This window comes from Passer domesticus, chromosome 31, assembly GCF_036417665.1.
Source record: "Passer domesticus isolate bPasDom1 chromosome 31, bPasDom1.hap1, whole genome shotgun sequence".
Taxonomy (NCBI): Eukaryota; Metazoa; Chordata; class Aves; order Passeriformes; family Passeridae; genus Passer; species Passer domesticus.
This window is the reverse complement of record NC_087504.1, coordinates 3,461,850-3,485,417: the sequence shown is the minus strand read 5'-3', so window position 1 is coordinate 3,485,417 and position 23,568 is coordinate 3,461,850. Positions and strand designations below refer to the sequence as shown.

General features: G+C 65.5%; 4 protein-coding genes across 7 annotated transcripts in view; 2 read left to right on the top strand and 2 right to left on the bottom strand.

Moving 5' to 3' along the window:
* LOC135287923 (cyclic AMP-dependent transcription factor ATF-7) overlaps positions 1–13,885 on the top strand; it is a 47,488-nt gene extending 33,603 nt beyond the window's left edge. For both annotated transcript variants that reach the window (XM_064401164.1, XM_064401165.1), the window contains exons 4-12: positions 1,206–1,324; positions 5,438–5,572; positions 6,482–6,639; positions 7,779–7,878; positions 8,493–8,606; positions 9,004–9,150; positions 9,866–10,063; positions 10,831–10,939; positions 13,523–13,885. In XM_064401164.1, coding sequence (XP_064257234.1) covers positions 1,206–1,324; positions 5,438–5,572; positions 6,482–6,639; positions 7,779–7,878; positions 8,493–8,606; positions 9,004–9,150; positions 9,866–10,063; positions 10,831–10,939; positions 13,523–13,743 — 1,301 coding nt within the window. In that variant the 3' untranslated portion in view covers positions 13,744–13,885. The remainder of the gene's footprint in view (positions 1–1,205; positions 1,325–5,437; positions 5,573–6,481; positions 6,640–7,778; positions 7,879–8,492; positions 8,607–9,003; positions 9,151–9,865; positions 10,064–10,830; positions 10,940–13,522) is intronic.
* LOC135287765 (collagen alpha-3(V) chain-like) lies at positions 1,725–4,929 on the bottom strand (the record flags this gene model as incomplete). Its single annotated transcript, XM_064400982.1, is given in 3 exon segments — positions 1,725–1,796; positions 4,344–4,727; positions 4,729–4,929. Coding segments are annotated over 3 exon segments (657 nt in total), but the record flags the coding sequence as incomplete, so codon positions are not given.
* An 81-nt stretch (positions 13,886–13,966) lies between the features above and the next one.
* Positions 13,967–18,218, top strand: NPFF (neuropeptide FF-amide peptide precursor). Its single transcript, XM_064401185.1, has 2 exons — positions 13,967–17,810; positions 18,072–18,218. Exons 1-2 carry the CDS (start codon positions 17,539–17,541, stop codon positions 18,187–18,189), a joined length of 390 nt encoding a protein of 129 aa, XP_064257255.1. The 5' UTR covers positions 13,967–17,538; the 3' UTR covers positions 18,190–18,218.
* Positions 18,219–18,350: 132 nt separating this feature from the next.
* On the bottom strand, positions 18,351–23,550 carry TARBP2 (TARBP2 subunit of RISC loading complex). Of its 3 annotated transcripts, XM_064401182.1 has the most exons (9): positions 23,269–23,550; positions 22,094–22,263; positions 21,584–21,678; positions 20,975–21,060; positions 20,800–20,873; positions 19,817–19,934; positions 19,588–19,715; positions 18,962–19,151; positions 18,351–18,878 (listed from the first exon to the last, which is right to left on the bottom strand). In XM_064401182.1, the coding sequence occupies exons 1-9, from the start codon at positions 23,319–23,321 to the stop codon at positions 18,368–18,370; spliced, it is 1,425 nt and encodes a 474-aa protein (XP_064257252.1). In that variant the 5' UTR covers positions 23,322–23,550; the 3' UTR covers positions 18,351–18,367. The 3 variants fall into 3 exon arrangements, 2 of the variants coding, with proteins under 2 accessions (XP_064257252.1, XP_064257253.1); XM_064401183.1 differs by lacking the exons at positions 20,975–21,060; positions 21,584–21,678; positions 22,094–22,263; positions 23,269–23,550 and having other exon boundaries at positions 18,604–18,663; positions 18,723–18,878; XR_010351361.1 differs by lacking the exons at positions 18,351–18,878; positions 18,962–19,151; positions 19,588–19,715 and having other exon boundaries at positions 21,584–21,683.
* Between the last annotated feature and the right edge of the window lie 18 nt (positions 23,551–23,568).

Here is a 23,568-nt window from a genome sequence, read left to right as displayed (position 1 = left end):
TATTTTCTCTGGGATTTTTGGGACCATTTCCTCTCTGGGATTTGTTGCTCCCTCCCGAGGCCATGTGGCAGGAGCAGGACCTGGCCCAGGTGGATCATAAAGATCCCTTCTCCTGGGAGGGAGAGGGATTTTTATGGGAACAGGCACCTGTGGGGCGAGGCAGGAGCTGCTCAGAGGGGCAGGAGGTTCCAGGCTGTGTTTTACACGCTGGAGATGTCTGCAGCAGCTCGGGAGGGCAGTGCTGAGCAGGAAGGATCCCAGGAGCCCTGGGAGCTGTTAAACCCAGCACAAGCAGCCCCTGCCGAGGGGTTGCGATGGTGGAGCTCTGGATTTTACGGGCTGGGAGCTGGGGCCAGCTAAGCCTGCCCAGAGGGGCTTCTGCTGCAGTGGCAAACCGGGCACAGGGAGGGTTTGGGGCCGGGCTGGACCATCCCGGGATGCTCTTTGTGCTGGAAAATCCCGGTGTTCTCTGCGGGATGGAGCCCTGGGGGTGATTCCCCGAGCTGGGGCTGGCTGCAGCAGGGAGGGGTGATGGCCAGAGGGGCCCGGAGCTGTCCGTGGGGTGGGGACGGTCCCACAGGCAGGGCTGGGGACAGCGGGGCTGGAGCCAGCCCAGGAATCGCTGTGGGACTGGGGGCTGGAACAGGGAGGGGAGAATTCCCAGGGAATCACTCTGGGGTTCAGAGCTGGCACAAGGAAAGGAGAATTCCCAGGGAATCGCTCTGGGATTGGGGGCTGGCACAAGGAAAGGAGAATTCCCAGGGAATCACTTTGGGGTTCAGAGCTGCCACAAGGAGGATTCCCAGGGAATCCCTCTGGGGTTCAGAGCTGGCACAGGGAGGGGAGAGGCTCTGCCCGGCCCTGGGGCTGCTCTCCCCTCCCATCACTCCCTGTGTTGACAATTTCAGGGAGATCCCACTCCCGATTTTCCCTCCTTGTCCAGCTGAGGACGGGGCAGACCCGGGGTGGGAGGGACGGGAATCCCACAGCCAGGAATTCACAGAAATCCTCTCCCTCCAGCGATTGTTCCTGTAAACACCAGAGAAACAAAACCAGCACGAAATGATTGTCCCGTTCCAAAGTGTCACTGGCTGGCCCCGGGGTGACACCCACATTCCCCCGGGCTCCCCGGTGAAGGACTGGGCTGGTAAAATGGGTTTTTTTTACTCCCCCTGACCAATTCTCGGTGTTCCAACCCGAACCAGATCAGACCCCGACCCCGACGCGGTTCCTGAAGAACTGTGAGGAGGTGGGACTCTTCAACGAGCTGGCCAGCTCCTTCGAGCACGAGTTCAAGAAAGCTGCTGAGGATGATGAGAAAAAGGCAAGAGCTGTGGCTGCACTGGGAGGGCTGGGAGGGACTGGGGACCGCTCCTGTGAGAGGCCCTGGGGTAGAATTTGCTGCCGTGTGGGGTCTTGTTTTTGTAACTCGGGTGACTTTGGCTGCTTTTCCCACTGATCCTGGCCTGCAGAGAGCAGGTTTCATGGTTTATTATTCCTTCAGCTTTGCACTTGGAAAAAGGGGGAGAAAGTAGAGAGGGGGAGTACCCAAAACACCCGACAGCTCAGGAGGGATCTGCAGTACCTGGGAGCGCCCGGGGTGGGAGCAGAACCCCCTCGGGGCCGAGGTCCGGTGGGATCGTGCCTTGGGGGGCAGGCACGGGGTGGGGGGCACCGGAGCGTTCATCCCAGCGCGTCTGCTCGGTGGAAAAGAGCAGCTTCTGCTAACAAAGAGCTCCTCGCTCCGCCAGCGCCATCGATCCAGGCTGCCCCCGCAGCCCGGCGAGCGCCAGGGGCTGAAGGACAAGGGGATCTCATCAGAAAGCAGCTAATTAAGGACATTTGCAGCCCCCGCCCCTCCCGCTCGCCGGGCGGGAGCAGCAGCAGATGCGTGCCGGGCGCGCAGCCTGGCACATACATTTACTAAATTGATCTATGGCCGTGCATACGCTCGCAGTCAGCGGCGCTGCTCGGAAATAAACTGCGGGAGCCGAGCCGCGTAAATCTTCCCGAGATGGGGAACGGAGGAATTCAGAATTAAAACTGAAACCTGCCTTCCCAGCCGCTCCCCCCCTCGCCAATAACAGGCTCTTTAAACCGAAATTGATCTCTCTCATTGGTATGCGGCTGCGGCAAAGGCTCCTGCCCTTTGTTCTGGAGCGGGGAAGGGAGGCAGGAGCAGCCGGGGATGGGGGCAGGAATAACCGGGGATGGGGGCAGGAATAGCCGGGGATGGGGGCAGGAATAGCTGGGAATGGGGGCAGGAATAGCCGGGAATGGGGAGCAGGAATAGCCGGGAATGGGGAGCAGGAATAGCCAGGAATGGGGAGCAGGAATAGCCGGGGATGGGGAGCAGGAATAGCCGGGGATGGGGGCAGGAATAGCCGGGGATGGGGGCAGGAATAACCAGGAATGGGAGCAGGAATAGCCGGGAATGGGGGCAGGAATAACCAGGAATGGGAGCAGGAATAGCCGGGGATGGGGGCAGGAATAGCCGGGGATGGGGGTAGGAATAGCCGGGAATGGGGGTAGGAATAGCCGGGAATGGGGAGCAGGAATAGCCAGGAATGGGGGCAGGAATAGCTGGGAATGGGGAGCAGGAATAGCCGGGAATGGGGGTAGGAATAGCCGGGAATGGGGGTAGGAATAGCCGGGAATGGGGAGCAGGAATAGCCAGGAATGGGGAGCAGGAATAGCCGGGGATGGGGGCAGGAATAGCCGGGGATGGGGAGCAGGAATAGCCGGGGATGGGGAGCAGGAATAGCCGGGAATGGGAGCAGGAATAGCCAGGGGTGTTCACCCACAGAACCACCGAGCAGCCCCGGGCAGCCCACCCAGCCCCGCGGCCCCGGGCTGTGCTGCCAGGACCGGCTTTAGCGCGGCTCGGCCTAATTAGTGCCAAGAAATGAGATTCTGAACCATTCCTGGCGCGGGGAGCTCTGGTTTTAGGGAAGGGATTGTCCTGCTCAGCCCCGCTGTCCGGGCGAGGCCAGCCGGTCACTCCGTGGCCGGGCTGAGCTCCCAGCCTCCAGTTCAGTGTTTGTCCTCCCTTTTGCGGGGGTGGTCTCGCTCCAGCGCCGTTAATTAAAACCGCGGGCGCAGCGGGAGCTTCCCCGGAGGCGCTTTAAGCGTTCCGAGCGCTGCTGCATGTTAATCCCGGCTCCTTTGTGATCCCGCGGCAGCGGCTGAGCTCTGAAAGGGCAGGTAAATGGTTATTGCTGCACCTACCGCGGGCACAGCCGCCCGCAGAGCTGCCGAGGGGGGCTGGAGCCGTGTGCCTTCTGAAACACCCCAAAGCGAGGGGCTGGAGCTGTGAAATACCCCAAACCGAGGAGATGGAGGTGTAAAATACCCCAAACCGAGGGGCTGGAGCTGTAAAATACCCCAAACCAAGGGGCTGGAGCTGTAAAATACCCCAAACCGAGGAGATGGAGGTGTAAAATACCCCAAACCGAGGGGCTGGAGCTCTAAAATACCCCAAAATGAGGGGATGGAGCTCTAAAATACCCCAAACCAAGGGGCTGGAGCTGTGTCCTTTCTAAAATACCCCAAACCAAGGAGCTGGAGCCATGTGCTTTCTGAAATACCCAAAAGCGAGGGGATGGATGGATGGATAGAGGATGGATGGATGGATGGATGGATGGATGGATGGATGGATGATGGATGGATGGATGGATGGATGGATGGATGGATGGATGGATGGATGGACGGACAGGGAGCAGGGAGGGATGGAGAGCAGGCTGGACAAGCAGCTCTCAGGGCTGGTTTGGGGGCAGTTCCCCTGCCTGGACAGGGTCTGGAGCAGCAGCCTTGCCTCAGCTGTCCCCTGGCCCGCTGTCCCCTGCCCTTGCCCGTCCCCTGCACGTCACTAGCTGGTGCCACTGGGCCACGTGGCTCTGCTGGATCCCAGGGTGGTGGCAAGTGGCCAAGTCCAGGCATATGGTTGGGTTTTATTTTAATGGGGCGCTCATAGATATTTAATAACTTGCATGGCTCTTTGTTTGCTTTTGATAATCGGGTAATAAAATAATTCAGGCTGATTTATACAATGTTTTACAGCTCTTCTGTGAATGAAAGTGCCTCCTGTAACTCGCAGGCATTTGGCTTGGGTACCTGTTCTCCTTAGCAGGGCCCTTTTTATACCAAAAATCCCAATAACAACCCGTGGAGAAGTCATGTGTGTTACTGAGATCCCACAAACTGCTGCCATCTGGGGCTGCCTGTTGTTGCTGGGCCTCCACCTCCGTTTGGCCAGGGCTGGAGCAGCCTCGGGCTCCCAGATGCTGCTTCAGTGCAAACAAATAAGAATAATTCGGCAAGAGCTGGGAGCCCGAGCCTCTGACTCGGGGAGCAGGGAATGTTTCGCAGACAGTGCGAGATGGGGGTCCCTCCTGAGCTGTCTGTCCCTCCTGACCTGTCTGTCCTCCCTGAGCTGTCTGTCCCTCCTGAGCTGTCTGTCCCTCCTGAGCTGTCTGTCCTTCCAGACCTGTCTGTCCCTCCCAGAGCTGTCTGTCCCTCCCAGAGCTGTCTGTCCTCCCTGAGCTGTCAGTCCTCCCAGAGCTGTCTGTCCCTCCTGAGCTGTCTGTCCCTCCTGAGCTGTCTGTCCTTCCAGACCTGTCTGTCCCTCCCAGAGCTGTCTGTCCTCCCTGAGCTGTCTGTCCTCCCTGAGCTGTCAGTCCTCCCAGAGCTGTCTGTCCTCCCAGAGCTGTCTGTCCCTCCCAGAGCTGTCTGTCCCTCCTGAGCTGTCTGTCCTTCCAGAGCCATCTGTCCCTCCTGAGCTGTCTGTCCTTCCAGAGCTGTCTGTCCCTCCCAGAGCTGTCTGTCCTCCCTGAGCTGTCTGTCCTTCCAGAGCTGTCTGTCCCTCCCAGAGCTGTCTGTCCTCCCTGAGCTGTCTGTCCCTCCTGAGCTGTCTGTCCCTCCCAGAGCTGTCTGTCCTCCCTGAGCTGTCTGTCCCTCCCAGAGCTGTCTGTCCTCCCTGAGCTGTCTGTCCTCCCTGAGCTGTCTGTCCCTCCCTGAGCTGTCTGTCCCTCCCTGAGCTGTCTGTCCTTCCAGAGCTGTCTGTCCTCCCTGAGCTGTCTGTCCCTCCCGAGCTGTCTGTCCTCCCAGAGCTGTCTGTCCCTCCCAGAGCTGTCTGTCCCTCCCAGAGCCGTCTGTCCCTCCTGAGCTGTCTGTCCTTCCAGACCTGTCTGTCCTCCAGAGCTGTCTGTCCTTCCTGAGCTGTCTGTCCTTCCTGAGCTGTCTGTCCTCCCAGAGCTGTCTGTCCTCCCTGAGCTGTCTGTCCTTCCAGACCTGTCTGTCCCTCCTGAGCTGTCTGTCCTTCCAGACCTGTCTGTCCTCCCTGAGCTGTCTGTCCCTCCTGAGCTGTCTGTCCTCCCAGAGCTGTCTGTCCTCCCAGAGCCGTCTGTCCCTCCCGGGCTGACTGTCCCCTCCCCTGCAGGGCGCGGGGGCCCTGGACATGTCCCTGCCCTCCACGCCGGAGATGAAGATCAAGGAGGAGGAGCCGCTGGAGGTGGACTCGTCCCCCCCGGACAGCCCCGCGTCCCGGCCCCGCTCGCCCCCGCGCCACGACAAGGTGGGGCTGTGCCCAGGCTGCGGGGTGCCTCTGCCCGCTGGGGCCCAGCTGGGCTCCTCAGGGCCGAGCTGGGCTCTTCTGAGCCTGCTTTGGGCTGAAGGGACAGGCAGAGGGGCTGGAGATTCACCCCTTTCTAAAGCGCCCTGAATGGAGGGGCTGGAGCTCCTAAAACATCCTAAATGGAGGAGCTGGAGCTTCTAAAACATCCTAAATGGAGGGGCTGGAGCTTCAGCTCCCTCTCAAACACCCCAAGTGGAGGGGCTGGAGCTTCAGCTCCTCTCAAACACCCCAGGCTGAGGGGCTGGAGCTTCTAAAACACCCCAAATGGAAGGGCTGGAGCTTCAGCTCCAACTCAAACACCCTGAATGGAGGGGCTGGAGCAACTAAAATACCCCAAATGGAGGGGCTGGAGCTTCTAAAACACCCTGAATGGAAGGGCTGGAGCTTCAGCTCCCTCTCAAACACCCCAGGCTGAGGGGCTGGAGCTTCAGCTCCCTCTCAAACACCCCAAATGGAAGGGCTGGAGCTTCAGCTCCCTCTCAAACACCCCAAATGGAAGGGCTGGAGCTTCAGCTCCCTCTCAAACACCCCAAATGGAGGGGCTGGAGCTTCAGCTCCCTCTCAAACACCCCAAATGGAAGGGCTGGAGCTTCAGCTCCCTCTCAAACACCCCAAATGGAAGGGCTGGAGCTTCAGCTCCCTCTCAAACACCCCAAATGGAGGGGCTGGAGCTTCAGCTCCCTCTCAAACACCCCAGGCTGAGGGGCTGGAGCCAGTCCCCCCTGCCCGTGAGCCATGGCTGATGTGCTCCCCTCAGTTTCTGAACTTCTGGAGGCTGCAGGAGGGAGAGCCGTGGCGGTGGTGAGGAGCTGGCAGTCAGCAGCCCCTGTTGTGTGCTCTGCCCCGCAGGAGGGCCCCTCCAAGCCCGTGATCCTCTCCACGCCCACGCCCACCATCGTGCGGCCGGGCTCGCTGCCGCTGCACCTGGGCTACGACCCCCTGCACCCCACGCTGCCGTCCCCCACCTCCGTCATCACCCAGGCGCCCCCCTCCAACAGACAGCTGGGGTGAGTACAGCACGGAGCAGGAATTCCATCCCAGGAATTGCCTGGAGGGGCTGCCACGCCGGGGCTGTCACGGCTGTCACGCTCCGGCTGCGGCAGCACGGCGCGGTGGCGTGCAGGGAGCAGGAACTGATTGTCCTGGAGCTGGGGAGCGAGGCAAAACTCGGTGAAACGAGGCAAAACTCACCGTGGGGAGAGATGAAAGAGCTCCCTGGGCTCGGCACGGCGCCGGCTGGTGGGGAATGTGTCTGGAGCTGGGATGGCTTGGGGTTGTGTCAGGTATTGTGTCAGGGAATGTGTCTGGAGCTGGGATGGCTCAGGGATTGTGTCTGGGATTGTGTCAGGTATTGTGCCAGGGATTGTCTCAGGGGTTGTCTCAGGGATTGTGTCTGGAGCTGGGATGGCTCAGGATTGTGTCAGGGAATGTGTCTGGGATTGTCTCAGGGATTGTGCCAGGGATTGTCTCAGGGGTTGTCTCAGGGATTGTGTCTGGAGCTGGGGTGGCTCAGGGATTGTGTCAGGGATTGTGCCAGGGATTGTCTCAGGGATTGTCTCTGGGGTTGTCTCAGGGATTGTCTCGGGAGCTGGGATGGCTCAGGGATTGTGTCAGGGAATGTGTCTGGGATTGTCTCAGGGGTTGTCTCAGGGATTGTGTCTGGAGCTGGGATGGCTCAGGATTGTGTCAGGGATTGTGTCAGGGAATGTGTCAGGGAATGTGTCTGGGATAGTCTCTGGGGTTGTCTCAGGGATTGTCTCGGGAGCTGGGATGGCTCAGGGATTGTGTCAGGGATTGTGCCAGGGATTGTCTCAGGGATTGTCTCTGGGGTTGTCTCAGGGATTGTCTCGGGAGCTGGGATGGCTCAGGGATTGTCTCAGGGGTTGTCTCAGGCCGTGTTTGGTGCCTCTGCAGTGTGACCTCCGAGCTGCTGGCCCTGCCTCGGGGGCTGTTTGCCCTGGCACGGCTCAGGACCTGCTCCTGGTTGCCCGTGGAGCTCCTGGGGGCTGCGGCCCAGAGCGTGGCAGGCCCTGCACGGGAAGGAAGGGGGCTGCCTTCAGGGGCCACGCCGAGCCCTCGGGAGGTGCAGGCGTGGCCCTGTGGCCCTGGCATGCCCGGGCAGTGGTGCAGAGCCGTTGCCTTGCAGGTCTCCCAGCGGCTCCCTCCCGCTCGTCGTGCAGCTCGCCAACGGCCAGACCATGCCCGTGCTGCCCGGGCCCCCCGTGCAGATGCCTTCTGTCATCTCGGTGAGAGAAGCTTCCAGACTGCCTGCCCTGCCCTGCCCTGCCCTGCCCTGCCCTGCCCTGCCCTGCCCACACTCTCCATGTCTCCATCTCCCCTCGGAGCCAGGGGGGCTGCAGGAGGGGCAGGGGCAGCAGTAACAGCACCGCACCAGAGGGCAATCAGCCCCTTTGGAAAGATCCAAACCCGTGCCCCGACAGATGGCTGGCACTGCCAGGCCGGGGCTGGCAGCCACAGCGTCCCCAGGAGCTGCTTCCATTTGGAACAGCCTGCTCCCAGGGCAGCTGGGCTGGCAGGGAGCACGGCCGGCCATGCTGGACACTGCGGCCACTGCGGCCACTGCGGCCACTGGGGCAGGGAACGGCCCCGGGAAGGGAAGGGAAGGGAAGGGAAGGGAAGGGAAGGGAAGGGAAGGGAAGGGAAGGGAAGGGAAGGGAAGGAGCTGCCTGTTCCCTGTGCTCCATGCTGGGCGATTCTGACGCGGGCACCGTGGCCACGGCCGTGGGTGACAGCACGTCACGGGTGGCAGGAGTTTGTCAGGGTTGGCAGAGCTGCTGTGTCAGGGGGCTCCTGCAGAGCTGCTCCACGTGCCAACGCTGCTGTCCTGCTCCCCTGGCAGCTGGCCCGGCCCGTGGCCATGGTGCCCAACATCCCTGGCATTCCCGGGCCCCCCATCAACAGCAGCGGGTCCCTCTCGCCCTCAGGCCTCCCGGTGCACTCCGAAGCCAAAATGGTGAGTGGCAGGGAGGGGGTCACGGGGGTCCCTCAGCCTCCAGCAGCTCCTGCCTGGGGGCTTTTCTCCTTCCCAAAGAGCCAGGGAAGGGATTTATTACCAGGGTCCCTCTCCACCCCCCAGATCCCGCTGTGGGCACTTGGGGACACTTGGGCTCTGCAGCCTGCTCAGTGCCTGGGGCTGCCAGCTGGGCAGGGAATTGCTGCCAGTGCCAGCAGCAGGTGTGGGCTGGGCACTGCCCACTGGTGTAGGCTGGACACTGCCCACTGGGCTGGGCTGGGCACTGCCCACTGACCTGGGCACTGCTGGTGCCCGTTGCCAGCGGGGTGGCTCAGGGTGGCAGGGGCTGCTGGGGGCGCTGGCAGCTCCTCTGATGTCCCTTTTGCTCCCCTGGCAGAGGCTGAAGGCCAGCCTGGCGGCGTCGTCCTCGCTGAACGGCAGCAGCCTGGTGGTGGGCTCGGCCAGCACCATGGTGACCGCGCGGCCGGAGCAGAGCCAGGTGCTGGGCCAGCACCCCGACGCCCCCTCCCCAGCCCAGCCACAGGTCTGTGCTGCTGCTGCTGCTGCTGCTGCTGCTGCTGCTGCTCCCCGGGGGCTGGGCCGGGCACGCGGGGGCTGCCAGGGCTTGGCAAGGAGCAGGAAACCTCCCAGCGTGCTCCCTGCGCTGCAGAATGGGTTAAAACCTGTTCTTTCAGTGCTGCTCCAGCGCTGGGGCGCTCCCAGCCCACCAGGCAGGAGCTGCAGCCCGCGTTCCTCTGCCTGGAGCTGGGAAGGAACATCTCCCCTCTCTCCTCCCCGCCCAATTCGGGGTTAAACGCTTCCCTCTCAGGCAGTCAGCTGGGCTGGCTGCTGCAGCCAGCCAAATGCCAGCCTTCCATCAGCGTGGCCACCTGCTCCGGGCTCGGGTGGCCTTGCAGTTCCATCTCCATGTGCTGCAGTGGGGCTGGGCTGGCCCGCGGTCTGCGGGGCCGGGGCTGCTCCGCCGCCAGCCCTGGCTGCTCTCCCTTTGTTCTCCCGGATAAAACCGGGGCTCTGCACAACCTCCCGTTCCCCACTGCCTCCAGGGGCTGGTTTGGCTGCAGGTTTTGAGGGGAAAATTCATTTTTAAAGCCAATCACCTGCTTAAAAGCCGGGATTATCTGCCGCCCCGAGAGCGGCACCGAGCTCTGCTCGGCGGTGCCAGCGCCGCGTCCTGCCTGTCCCCAGAGCTGCTGCTGAGGCTGCCCCTGTCCCCTGTCCCCTGTCCCCTGTCCCGGCAGGTGTCCCCTGCCCAGCCCACGCCCAGCACGGGCGGGCGGCGGCGGCGGGCGGCCGACGAGGACCCGGACGAGCGGCGGCAGCGCTTCCTGGAGCGGAACCGCGCGGCCGCCTCGCGCTGCCGGCAGAAGCGCAAGCTCTGGGTGTCCTCCCTGGAGAAGAAGGCCGAGGAGCTCACCAGCCAGAACATCCAGCTGAGCGTGAGTATGTAACGGGGCTGAGCACAGCCCTGGCGCGCCGCTGGCACGGTGCCGGCACGGCCCTGGTACAGCCCTGGTGCAGCCTTGGCATGGCCCTGGTACAGCCTTAGTGCGGCCCTGGCATAGCCCTGGTATGGCCGTGGTGCAGCCTTGGCATGGCCCTGGTACAGCCTTAGTACGGCCCTGGCATGGCCCTGGTATGGCCGTGGTGCAGCCCTGGTATAGCCCTGGCACAGGGCTGGCACAGCACTGGTACAGCCTTGGCACAGCCCTGGCACAGCGCTGGTATGGCCTTGGCAGACACAGCCCTGGCACAGCCCTGGCACAGCGCTGGTATGGCCCTGGCACAGCCCTGGCTTTGTTCCCTCCCAGGACATCTAGAGCAGCTCTTCCCCTGGGCACTTTTGGGGTTTCAGCTGCTCCCCCCCACGTCTCAGGGGGACGCTCTGAGGAGGGTTTGGAGGCAGAGCTGTCACTGCCCGTGTCCCACAGCAGCACTCCAGGTGTGCCTGGCACGGGTGGCACTGGCAGGAGGGCTCAGGAGGAGCTCAGTGACCCCAGCCAGGGACAGGAAACCCCCTTGGCCACTGTCCCCAGAGTGCTGCTGGCCCTTGGCCACTGTCCCCAGAGTGCTGCTGCCCCTTGGCCACTGTCCCCAGCAGGAACTCCCCTCCCGAGCCAGGGCACCTCGGATCAGAGCAGGGGAGGCTGGCAGGGCCTGGGCTGCTGAGGGTGACACAGGGGTGTGTGTGTGTGTGTCCCCTCAGAACGAGGTGACGCTGCTCAGGAACGAGGTGGCTCAGCTGAAGCAGCTGCTGCTGGCCCACAAGGACTGTCCCGTCACCGCCCTGCAGAAGAAGACCCAGGGCTACCTGGGTGAGTGATGGCTGGGCTGGGCTGGCTCTGCTGCCAGGGAGGGGGGGACTGTCCCCAGGCTGTGCCTGCCACCCCCTGCCACCCCCTGTCACTCAGGGTCACTGCACAGGACACAGCAGGGAGTGCAGAACACCTGGGCTGGGCACAGGACACCCCAAAGACCCCTCAGAGCCCCCCCAGGACATTTCTGCCCACCTCCTGCTGAGGAGGGTCCCCAGGCTGTCCCTTTGACCTTGGGGTGGCACTTGCTGCCAGGGCAGTGCCCCGGGCAGGGTTTGTGTCCCTGTCCCTCCCCGGGGGGTGCCTGGTGTGGCTGCAGCCCCCCCTGCTCTGGCGGCCAGCCAAGCCTTGATCATCCCCCTGAAGTGCCAAATTTGCTGCTCCACAGCAAAGGCCGAGTCAGGAGAGGCCAGACTCTCTCCATGACATCATGGAGCTCCATTGCTCATTCTCTGCCATTCCCACCGAGCTGGCTCGGCTTGGGAGTTAAAAAAAAAAAGAAAAAGGCTCTTTTTTATCTCCTTTTCTTCCCATAATTTTTTTTTTAATGCTGCCTGTTTCATTATAACCAACCCGGGAGCTAAACACGATCTGGGTCCTGCTGCCCTCCCTGCAATACCAATTCCAGCTGCTGAGAGGCTTTGGGAGGACGCTGGAGTCCTCTAGTGTTCCTTGGAAAAATGGGAGGATGAGCTGAGAGAATGGAAACTGCAGAAAACCAGGGAGAAAAACAAAAAAAAAAAAAATCTAAAAATTTCAAATTCAGTGTCCTTGGGGGCTGTGCCTTGCCCCCGCCTGGGTCTGTGGGATTCTGCCCTGCCTGGTGAGGCACAGGGATGTGCTGGAGGGGTCTGGCACAGCCACTGCCACCCCTGGGTGGCTCAGATGTCCCCACGTCCCAGCCCTGCAGAGCCTGGGGGCTCCCTGCTTCTCCCTGCTCATCCCCAGGCTCCCAATTCCCCTCCCTGTTCCCCACAGCAGCAGGAATTCATCACACATCTGAAGGCTAAAAAGGAGACTGCCCCCTCCCCTCTGCCCTTTTTTATGGCCGAGATTTGTGGCCAGGCAGGTCCTGGACAAAGCCCCGGGTCCCTGATGGAACTGGGAGCTTTATTGTGGATCTCCAGGGTGGGGTGCCAGGGGGGGAGATGGAGGAGATTGCTCTGCTCGACCTCCCCCAGCCCAGGGCAAGGTTAAACCCCACACCTGATCTTCCCCAGCCCCGGGTTTCACATCCCAGCTCCTGCCTTTGTTTGCTCTCGCAAAGGGAGGTGGAATTCCCTGCTGGCAGCTCTGGGGCATCCCAGAGCTCCCAGGTGATCCCCTGGCCCCGGAGCTCTGCCCCCCAAAATTCTGGAAGGCCCTGAACAAAGGGAAGGAGGGCTCTGCCTTTGTCTGGGGTGCTGCAAATTCCCAGACAAAGGGAGCAGGCAGAGCCCTGTGATGGGCTCTGATTGATTTTAACGTCTTGGGGAGCAATAAAGAGCAAAGCAGGTGATTTAGGTAAAAACCAGCCCCGAAAGCCCAGCTCCTGGCCCTGCTGAGGGATCCTGCTCCCCCTGGCAGGTGGGGAAGGGGCTGCTCAGCCTCGGCTCCAAAACCTGAGGGGAAATTAACTCCTGTTAACGAGGAGTGGATGGTGGGATGAAGGCTGTGCCAGTGCTGCCCTCCTCGGGAAGCTGTGCTGCTTCCTGCCTGGAATTCGGGAGGATCAGCCTGCTTCTCCTTGGGATGGGGAGGGCGGGGAGCATCCTTGTGTCCAGCTCCTGCTCCTGTCCCAGCCCTGCCCAAAAGGAGGGGGTTCCACATTCCGTGGGGCTGGATTCTCTCTGCTCCAGGCTGGAGTGTCCAGCCCGTTCCTGCTGGTCCCTGATCCCCCTCTGGGCCAGCGCCATTCCCAAATCCAAACCAGCACCATTCCCAAATCCAAACCAGCACCATTCCCAAATCCAGACCAGCACCATTCCCAAATCCAGACCAGCACCATTCCCAAATCCAGACCAGCACCATTCCCAAATCCAGGCCAGCACCATTCCCAAATCCAATCCAGCACCATTCCCAAATCCAGACCAGCACCATTCCCAAATCCAGGCCAGCACCATTCCCAAATCCAATCCAGCACCATTCCCAAATCCAGGCCAGCACCATTCCCAAATCCAGGCCAGCACCATTCCCAAATCCAGACCAGCACCATTCCCAAATCCAGACCAGCACCATTCCCAAATCCAGACCAGCACCATTCCCAAATCCAGACCAGCACCATTCCCAAATCCAGGCCAGCACCATTCCCAAATCCAATCCAGCGCCATTCCCAAATCCAGACCAGCACCATTCCCACCCCAATCCCTCACCATTCCCACCCCAATCCCTCACCATTCCCACCCCAATCCCTCACCATTCCCACCCCAATCCCTCACCATTCCCACCCCCATCCCTCACCATTCCCACCCCAATCCCTCACCATTCCCACCCCCATCCCTCACCGTCCCCCCCATCCCTCACCGTCCCCCCCAGTCCCTCCCTGTCCCCTCCTGCTGTCCCCCGTCGCTGACCCCTCTCTCTGGGTTGCCGTTCTCCCTGCAGAGAGCCCCAAGGAGAGCTCGGAGCCCACGGGCTCGCCCGCGCCCGTCATCCAGCACAGCTCGGCCTCGGCCGCGCCCAACGGGCTCAGCGCCGCGCGCTCGGCCGCCGAGGCCGTGGCCACCTCGGTGCTGGCGCAGATGGCCGGGCAAAGGACAGAGCTGGCCGTGCCCGTGGCCTCGCACGTCATCATGGCCCCACAGTCGCAGTCTGCCGGCAGATGATGGCCCCGGGCCACGGACTGAGCGCGGCCCCGGGCCGCGGGACCTTCCCTTTCCTTTCGGGGTTTTATCCCTTCTGTTCTGTTCTGTTCTGTTCTGAGGTAAGGGCAGCTCTGGCGCTTTCCCCCGGCGCAGCCCCCGCGAAGGGCGGGCTCCGGGGCTCCGTGGCCAACACTAAACTGCGGGCGAGCCCCCGGCGCTGGCCCCGTGCCCCGGGCAGGGGGCTGTGACACTCCGTGCTGGCCCCGTGCCCCGGGCAGGGGGCTGTGACACTCCGTGCTGGCCCCGTGCTGCTCCCAGGCTTGTCCCCACACCCCACATCGTTGCACCTTCACCAGGAGCCTCCCGGAGCTCTGAGCTGACGGGCATGCAGGGCTCCTCCCTGCCCCAGCCGAGCCGTGGATTTTGGGAAGCAGGACTGCTCTGGGTTGAGCCCCAGCAGCTGGGACAAGGGGACAGGGACGGGCTGGCAGGGCTGCTCCCGCGTTCCCAGGAAACGGGGCTCGGGTGCCACCGGGACTGGGACGCGGGGAGGGCCCAGCTGGCAGTGACAGAGCAGCCCCAGCCCCCACCCGCATCAGCTCCCGCTCACGGACCTCGGTGACCTCGGCAATGGTGGCCTTAAATCATGGATTGTCGGGAGGGAACGGGAGCGGGGCGAGGTGGTGACGGAGCCGCCGGAGCGGCTTCCAGCCGGAGCAGACAAAGGATCCCCGAGCCTGGGCAGGGTCAGATCCCACCCTGCGCGCTGAGGAACGGGAGGGGTCCCCTGTCCTGCTGGGTGCACACCGGGCTCTGTCCCCTGTGTCCCTGCCTGGCTCCAGAGCTTCCCCAGGCACTGCAGCCAGAGCTGGGAATGGGAATGGGAACGGGAATGGGGAGTGGGGAATGGGAATGGGAGTGGGAATGGGGAATGGGAATGGGAATGGGGAATGGGAACGGGAATGGGGAGTGGGGAATGGGAATGGGGGAATGGGAATGGGAGTGGGAATGGGAATGGGAATGGGAACGGGAATGGGAACGGGAATGGGAATGGGAATGGGAAGGGCTGCTGTGTGTTTTTGGGATGGGGAAGGAATCTTGTCCCGGTCTGTGGAACTGCTGCAGCCCCTGGAATTCCTGCCCCTCCCAGGTCCATCCTCAGCCAAGCCCCCCTCAGGTCGCACTCGCCACTTTGGAGCCAGGTTGGTTTGTCCAGGTGATTTTGGTTGGTTCCTCCACACTTGGAAGGTTCCCAGGGACACCAAAACCCAAAGCCAAGGCTGAGCAGAGACTGGGATCTCAGCACTGATGGGAAAGTCCTGAGCTTTGGGCTTTTCCCAGGGACGGAATCCAGCTTCTCCCCCTCCCTGTTGTGCAGCTTTTCCTCAGCTGGGATCGGGATCAGGATTGGGATCAGGGTCGGGGTCAGGGTGGGTTTGTGCTGCTGCTCCACACTCCCCTTTGTCCTCGTGCTCCTCCCAGCTCCTCTCCGTGCTCCAGCCTCGGGAATCCCTTGTTGGGGTCTCCTACATCCCCCAGACCCCCTTTTCCCCTTGGGGCTGTTCCAGAGCCCAACCCGGGGCTCCCAGCTGCTCCCAGCCCTCCCTGTCCCCTCGGGATGTTTCTGTGCAGGGCCAGGAGGGCCCAGGTGGGGCGCAGGGAGGGCTCAGAGCTGTTTTGGGGGATCCCCTGTTTTGGGGGGTGTGCAGGACCCAGCAGCTCCTCCCGAGGTGTCCGTGGGGGAGGAGGAGCTGAGCTCTGGGTCCCCGTTTGCCGTGGGGGCCTCGCTGGCAGAACCAGGGTGAGCAAAGGCTGGAAATTCCAGGTGGTGTTTGGCTGGAAGGCAGCAGCTTGCCAGCCCCTCGTTTTGCCCTCGGGGCACTGAGAGAGGCTGGGTTTTCTGACGGGGTTGTCCTGCCTCGCTGCTCTTCCCGGGAATCCTCGTGGCCCCCTCGGGATGGGGGTGCAGGAGCAGCTTCCTCCCCATCCCCGCATCCCCCATCGCCAGTGCCTTGAAAATTGTGCAAATCCCGGCACAGGAAAGCTCCAGAGGCGGTCAGGGACGAGCAGGCACCGAGCTGACTCCGGGCTCTGCTATCGCTTCACTCCCAGGGCTGGAGCTCCCCGTGCCCATTCCACGCGTGTTCCACCCCAAAAGCAGCCACTCCTCGCTTTGTGACCAGTTCGGGGCAAAGCCCTCCCCTGATTGTGCTCCGTGCTGATTCCTCTCGCTTTGCCGGGGGTGGCAGCCCCCAGCCCCGCTCGGCAGCGCCGGGCACCTGCACTTTGCTCTGCCAGCCCCGGCTCCGGGAACCCCGGGCATCCCGGGGCCGAGCCTTCCTCCTGTCCCCGCTCCTGTCCCCTCCTGCCCCCCGGGGGACACCGGGGGCTCCTCGCGGCGCCGCTGGGGCCGGGCTGGGGGAGCCCGGGCTGCGGGGATTTGGGGTTGGTGGATTTTATGGGAATCATTGAATAGGAACGAATGGCTGCAGAGCAGGCCCCGGAACCCCCCGGGGGGAGCTGCTCCCTCCTCCTCTTCCTCCCTTTTCAGCCTCCAAATCCCGCGGATCGGGCGGGGTGGGGAGAGTCGGTGCCCATTTCCCCCCCCACTGGAGTTTTGTCCGGGATTCTTGGCTCAGGTGGGAGTTGTGTCATTTCGGGGCTCCTGGACCCGTTCCTGCTCTGTTCACCCCGGTCCCGCCCCAAAACGAGCCCGGGAGGTGCCGAAGGGACGCGGGAGGAGGGTCCCGGGCGCGCCCCCCGCCCCCCAGCCGCTTTGTGCCACGAGCTTTGACGATCAATAATGGAAGAAGCCAAAAAGGACCCCCGAGTACCTGTGTAGTATCTATCAGTCCATATCGACGCCTATACGCACCCATGTATCGTAGATCGGCCGCGCGGGTCTGACCCCCCCCGCAGCCCCCCAGGGACCCCCGCCCGCCCGGGCTCCTGTGAGCGGGTCCTCACAGCCCCCGCGGGGCCCGGGGCCGGGGGGGACCCGGGGGACCCGTCCCAGCCCCCCCAGCCCTCGGCCGTGTCATACCAAACATGTAACGTGCCTTTTATTTATGCTGCAAATATAACATTAAAATATTACCCAGGAGCCGCCGGCTGCTGCCCTTTGTGGGGGTGCGGGCCGGGGACGCCCCCGGTGTCACTGTGTGCCACCGACACCCCCGGCTGTCCCCGGCGCTTCCCAAGGGTGGCACCGGGACTGTCACCCGTCAGCGGGGCAGCTGCTTGTGGGGACACCGCAGCGTCCCAGCCCTCGCTGCGTGTTTTGGGGCCGTTTCGGCTGCTTTGGGGTCGGGGGAGCCGCGGCCGCGCCGTCGGGGCTGCAGGAGCGCGCAGCGGCCACCGGGGGGCGGCAGCGACACCGGGGAGGGGGCGCGGGGGGACCGGGGGGGTCCCGGTGTGGGGGGGATGGGCTGGGGGCGATGGGCTGGTCGGGGGACAGGGGAGGGGGGTGACGGGCTGGTTGGGGTCCCCGTCTGGGGCTCCTGAGCTGGTTGGGGGACAGGGGAGGGGTCCCCGTCTCAGGGGGCCGTGGCCTCGTGAAGTCCCGGGGCAGGACGGGGGTCCCGGGGGTCTCGCTCCGCGGTGCCGGTTCGGGGCCCGGGCGGTGCGGGGCTTCCCCGTCCGCCCATCCGTCCGCCCATCCGTCCGTCCGTCCGTCTGTCCCCGGGGGCGGCTGTCGCGGCTGCTAAATGTGTTTCATTAACGGCGGCGGGGCCGGGGCCGCTCCCGCCGCTCCCCCGGGACCCCCGGCCCGGCCCGGCTATAAGAGGCGGCGGCGGCGGGGCGGGGGCGCTGGCGATGGCGGGGCGCCCGGTGCTGCTGCTGCTGCTGCTGCTGGCGGGGACCCCGCGCTCCGCCCGCGCCTGTCCCGGGACCCCCGGCCCGGGGGCTCCGCGTGGTGGGGGGATGCTCGGGGTTGGGGGGTCTCTCTCCGGTTCCAGGACCGCTGTGAGCCCCGGTTCTCCCCCGCCTCAGGCCGCCGCCCCCCCGGGGCCGCCCCCCGGGGCCGCCGCGCTGGCAGCGCTGCTCCGCTCCCTGCAGCGCCCCGGGGTCCCCCCGCCGCCGCGCAGGTGAGCGGGGATGGGGGCCCGGGGGGCTCGGGGGGTCTGGGGACAGCGCGGGGACGCAGGAGGTGGGGAGGGACCGGGGGGTTTGGGGGTGCCTGAGAAGGGTCGGTGGTCGGGGCTGGGGGTCCCCATTAAGTGTCCGTGTTCAGCCCATTCCCATCCGTCCGTCCGTCCATCTGTCCGTCACTCCCATCCACCCCTGTCCCTCTGTCTGTCCCCATCGCGTCCCCGGTGCGGATCGACGGTGCCGTGTTCCCCCGGCAGGTCGGGCTGGGGGCCGCAGGGGGGGCCCCGGGCCCGGCTCAGCCCCCGCAGCTGGGACCCCCCTGCGGCCCCGTTCTGGACCATGGCGACCCCGCAGCGCTTCGGCCGCCGCCGCTGAGCCCGGCCGAGCCCGGCCGAGCCCCGGGGGCTCCAACACCCCCAATAAAGCGATCCCACCCCCACCCCGAGCCCTCGCTCTGCTTCCCCCCGGGGCGGGTGGGGGGACGCGGCTCCCGCCCCTTTCCCCCCCCGGCCCCAAGCAGACACGGACACGGGGAGTACAAACCCCCCCAGCTTTATTCTGGGGGGCCGATGGCACCGGGGACCCTCCTGATGGGGGGCCAGGCCGGAGGGGGGTCCCGGGCCCTGAGGTCCGTCTGTCTGTCTGTCCACCCGCAGCGGGGGCGGCGCGGGGGCCGCGGGTGGGGGCCGTGCCCGGAGGTCCGAGCGCTGCCCGGGGGGCGAGGGGCAGTGCCCGTGCCCGGCGGGGCTGGCTTGTCCTGGGCAGGGCTGGCTTGTCCTGGGCAGGGCTCCCTTGCCCCGGCAGGGCTCCCTTGCCCCGGCACGGCTCCCTTGCCCCCCGGCAGGGCTCCCTTGCCCCCGGCAGGGCTGGCTTGCCCCGGGCACGGCTCCCTTGCCCCCGCAGGGCTCACTTGCCCCCGGCCATGATGCGCAGGTACTGCAGCGCGTTGCGGGCGGCCTGGGCGCGGGCGCCGTCGCGGGACGGGGCGGTGCCGTGGCACACCGTGGTCGGCTGCGTGGACAGCTCCACCAGGCACTGGTGCAGCCCGCTGAGGCTCAGCGCGTCTGGGGGCACAGCGGGGTCACCCCACGGCCCCGGGGCGGGCCGGGGCTGCCGCGGGGTGCCGGCTGGGGCGGAGGGGGCTCACCGATGTCGAGGTAGCTGATGGCGAAGCTCTGCTCCTCCGAGAGCTCCTGCAGGAGGGCGCAGGCCCCCCCCGGCGCGGGGTTGCCCCCCCGGCTCCGCAGCTGGCCCAGCTTCTCGCCCGCCGAGTTGCGCAGCGAGTCCCACGTGCAGCCGGGGGCGCGGCCCCGCAGCCCCTCCAGCCGGGGGCACGTCTGGGGAGGGGGCACGGGGCGCTCGGGGGCCTGCCCAGCCCCCGGGGTCTGCCCCGAGCCCCCCCGAGGTGTGGGAACCCCCCCGGGAACAGTGGGACACCCCCAGGGTCACCCACCACCCCAAACGCAGAGGGTGCCCTCCCCACGGCCTGGAGCAGGGGCAGAGGGGACGCTGGGTGACACTGGGTGGCTCTGGGGGATTTTGGGTGACTCCAGGGTGGCTCTGGAGGACTCTGGGGTGGCTCTGTGTGACTCTGGGGGGGTTCTGGGGGTCTCTGGGATGGTTCTGGGGGTCTCTAGGTGACTCCGGGGTGGCTCTGTGTGACTCCAAGGTGACTCTGGGGGACTCTGTGTGACTCCAGGGGGACTCTGGGGTGGCTCTGTGTGACTCGGGGGTGGCTCTGGGCGCCCGTGTCCCTCCCAGTGGCCCCAGTACCATGTTGAACTGGTCCTCCTCGCCCTCGGCCTCGCTGCCGTCGCGCGGCTCCATGGGCACGTTGTGGATCCTCACCAGCATCTTGGCGGCCGCGTTGCGCTTGGCCAGCTTCTTGGAGGTGCCGCTGCCTGGGGAGGGGCTGGGGTGAGCCGGGACCCCCAGCCCTGCCCGGGACCCCCAGCCCTGCCCGGGACCCCTGGCCCTGCCCGGGACCCCCGGCTGCCCTCACCGATCTCCACGAATCTCTCCACGCGGCACGTCATGGTGAACTCCTTGCGGTGCGCCGGCCCCGACTCCTGCGTCACCGTGTACTCGGGCAGGCGCCAGCCCTTCTGCACCACCAGCTCCTGCCAGGGGACACGGCCACCCCGTGGGGACACTGCCACCCCGTGGGGACACGGCCACCCCGTGGGGACAGCCCCGAGCCGCCATCAGCGGCCCCACAGCGGGGTAACAGGACCCAAAAGGGAGATAACCGGCACCAAAATGGGGATAACCAGCCCAAAATGGAGATACCCAGCCCAAAAATGGGGATAACCAGCCCAAAATGGGGATAACCGGCCCAAAAATGGAGATAAGGGGCCCCAAAAGAGGGATAACCAGCCCAAAATGGGGATAACCAGCCCAAAAATAGGAATAATTCCCTAAAAGTGGATAAGCAACCCCAAAATGGGAATAACTCTCCCTAAATGGGGATAAGCAGCCCAAAAATGGGAATAATTCCCTAAATGAGGATAAGCAGCCCCAAAAGAGGAATGACTGTTCCCAAATGGGGATAAAGAGCCCCAAAATGGGAATAATTCCCTAAATGGGGATAAACAGCCCGAAAATGGGAATAGCTCTCCCTAAATGGGGATAAACAGCCCCAAAAGAGGAATAATTCCCTAAATGAGGATAAGCAGCCCCAAAAGAGGAATGACTGTCCCTAAATGGGGATAAGCAGCCCCAAAATGGGAATGACTGTCCCTAAATGGGAATAAGCAGCCCCAAAATGGAGGTAATGGTCCCCAGGAGGAGGAGACTGTCCCCAAAACAAGAACAACTGTCCCAAAAAGGAGGAAGAGCCCCCACCCCCCAGATGGGCAAGGTCACCCCCGGGGCCACGTCCCCCCCAGCCCGGCCGGGCCATCGCCCCCAGAGCGGGCCCAGGAACGGCTCCCAAAGCGGGGGAGGGGCTGGTGTCCCCGCTGTCCCCTCCCCGGTGCCACCCACCTGCAGAGCCCCCACGGGGTTGCACTCGGCCTGGGGGGGGGGACACCGGCGTCTTCATCTCCAGGGGGGGGCCCCTGTGGGGCACAGGGGTCAGGGGGCACCCACGGCCCCTCGGGGGGCCCAGAGGGGCCGGGGGGGGCTGGGGGGGGGGGGTGGGACACGGTGCCCCCCTTACCTGGGCGAGGGGGGGGGGCGCGGCGGGGGCCGGGGGGGGGCGCGGCGGGGCCGGGCTCTGCGGGGGGCTCCGGGGGGAAAGGAGAGCTGGGGGGAGGGGAGGGGTCACAGCCAGCCCCCTCGGGCCTCATGGGGACCCCCAGACCCCCCAGGAGCCCCCAGACCCCTCAGGAACCCCCAGACTTCCCTGGGACCCCCAGACCCCACAGGAACCCCCAGACTCTCCTGGAACCCCCAGGAACCCCCAGACCCCCCAGGAGCCCCCAGACCCCACAGGAACCCCCAGAGGCCCCAGGAGCCCCCAGACCCCCCAGGAGCCCCCAGACACCCCAGGAACCCCCAGACTTCTCTGGGACCCCCAGACCCCACAGGAACTCTCAGGAACCCCCAGACCCCCCAGGAGCCCCCAGGAACCCCCAGACCCCCCCAGACCTCCCAAACCCCCAGGAACCCCCAAACTCCCCCAGACCCCCCCAGGAGCCCCCAGACCCAGCCGAGCTCAGCAGAGCCCTCGAATCCCACAGGATCCCAAACCCCTCTGGATGCCCCCTCCCCCTAGAGCCCCCCCAAACGTGGGGTGCCCCCCCCCCAGGTACCCCCCCAGCCCCACCTGTGCTCCAGGGGCTCCAGCATGGCCCCCCCCCCTCTGAGCAGCCTCAGGGCCACCTCGGCCGCCTTGTGCTTCGCCGCCTTCTTGCTGGGCCCCTGCCCTGGGGGACAGCGGGGCTCAGGGACACCGGGGACAGCCAGGGGACACCGGGACCCCCCAGCAGCACCCAGGGCTGGGACCCCCGAGCTTCCCCCTCGGTGTCCCCATCCCAAAGCCCCTGGGAGCAAAGAGGGGTTTCGGGACAGGGCTTGGGGTCCCACGGTGCAGGGGACGTCCCTGAGGGGGCAGGAGGGACAGGGAGGGGACACGAGGGACAGCGTGGCTCTGGAGACTCCCTGGGGTCCCGGGGGTCAGTGATGCCCCCGAGGGGACAGCAGGGACAGGGAGGGGACAGGAGGGGCGGGATGTGCCAGGGCAGTTGTGGGGGCTCCCCAGAGGGGTCAGGGGTCGGTGATGTCCCCACGGGGACAGCAAGGACAGGGTGGCCCAGGGTGGCTCTGGGGGTCCCACCGGTGCAGCTGATGTCCCCGAGGGTGACGCGGAAGGTGAAGTTGGGCTGGTGGGCCTGGCCCTCGGCCTTGAGCAGGTCGTAGCCCGGGGTGCGGCCTAGGCGCGTGCCATACTCCTGCAGCAGGCTGATGGGCGTCTTCCCGGGGCTGGCGGCCACCATCTGCTCCAGGCTGCGACAGGGACACGCTGCAGCCACCGGGACCGGGACGGGGACAGGGACACGGGGACAGGGACAGGGACAGGGACAGGGACAGGGCAGGGACAGGGACACGGGGACAGGGACACGCTGCAGCCACCGGGACCGGGACAGGGACAGGGACACGGGGACAGGGACACGGGGACAGGGACACGGGGACAGGGACACGGGGACAGGGCAGGGACACGGGGACAGGGACACGGGGACAGGGACACGGGGACAGGGCAGGGACACGGGGACAGGGACATGGGGACAGGGACACGGGACACGGGGACAGGGACAGGGACAGGGACAGGGACAGGGAGACAGGGCAGGGACAGGGACATGGGGACAGGGCAGGGACAGGGACGGGGACAGAGACACGGGGACAGGGACAGAGCAGGAACACGGGGACAGGGACACGCTGCAGCCACCGGGACCGGGACACGGGGACAGGGTGGCAGTGCCACACGGGTGGGGACAGGGTGGCAGTGCCACACGGGTGGGGACACGGGGACAGGGTGGCAGTGCCACACGGGTGGGGACAGGGTGGCAGTGCCGGGTGGGGACATGGGGACAGGGTGGCAGTGCCACACGGGTGGGGGACAGGGTGGCAGTGCCACACGGGTGGGGACACGGGGACAGGGTGGCAGTGCCACACGGGTGGGGACAGGATGGCAGTGCCAGCTGGGGACACGGGGACAGGGTGGCAGTGCCACACGGGTGGGGGAGAGGGTGGCAGTGCCAGCTGGGGACACGAGCGGCACGGCCGGGGCCACGGGCAGAGGATGCCACCGGCTCAGGCGCGGGGACAGCGCTGTCCCCGTCCCTGTCCCCGTCCCCCTCCCCTCCCCCCCCGCCCCTCCCCCCCGGCCCAGGCCGCCCCTCCCCCGCCCGCCGCCAGCGCGGGGAGGCCGCGGCGGCGCCGCGCAGCCCGGCGGGCCGCGGGGGGCCCCGGGCGCTGCCGGGCGGTGCCGGGGGCCGCCGGGGGTCGCGGTACCTGGGGAAGGCGCCGCCGCTCCGCCGGGCCCCGCCCGCCCCCTCCTCGCTCATCCCCGCCGCTCCGGCCGCCGCCCGCGCCGCCAGGGGGCGCGCGGCATCACGGGAGCGCCGCGCCGCGCGGGGGGCTCTGGGAAGTGTAGTCCGCGCGGGGCGGCCCGCAGCGCGCGCAGCCGCATTCGGCCCTCCCGCGGACTACGGCTCCCATGACCCCCCGCGCCAAGGGGAGGGCGGGAGCGCGGAGGAGGCGGGAAGCGGGGTCACGTGGTGCTGGAGGGGCGGGGCAGGGGCCGTGCCTCAG

Excerpts from the sequence above, each read along its gene's own strand:
- NPFF (XM_064401185.1), top strand. The coding sequence starts at position 17,539 with ATGGCGGGGCGCCCGGTGCTGCTGCTGCTGCTGCTGCTGGCGGGGACC. Across the intron at positions 17,811-18,071 it reads GTCCCCCCGCCGCCGCGCAG|GTCGGGCTGGGGGCCGCAGG; the intron begins GTGAGCGGGGAT and ends TTCCCCCGGCAG.
- TARBP2 (XM_064401182.1), bottom strand. The coding sequence starts at position 23,321 with ATGAGCGAGGAGGGGGCGGGCGGGGCCCGGCGGAGCGGCGGCGCCTTC. Across the intron at positions 20,874-20,974 it reads CGCCCCCCCCCCTCGCCCAG|GGGCCCCCCCCTGGAGATGA; the intron begins GTAAGGGGGGCA and ends TGTGCCCCACAG. Across the intron at positions 19,152-19,587 it reads AGGAGGACCAGTTCAACATG|ACGTGCCCCCGGCTGGAGGG; the intron begins GTACTGGGGCCA and ends CCCCCTCCCCAG.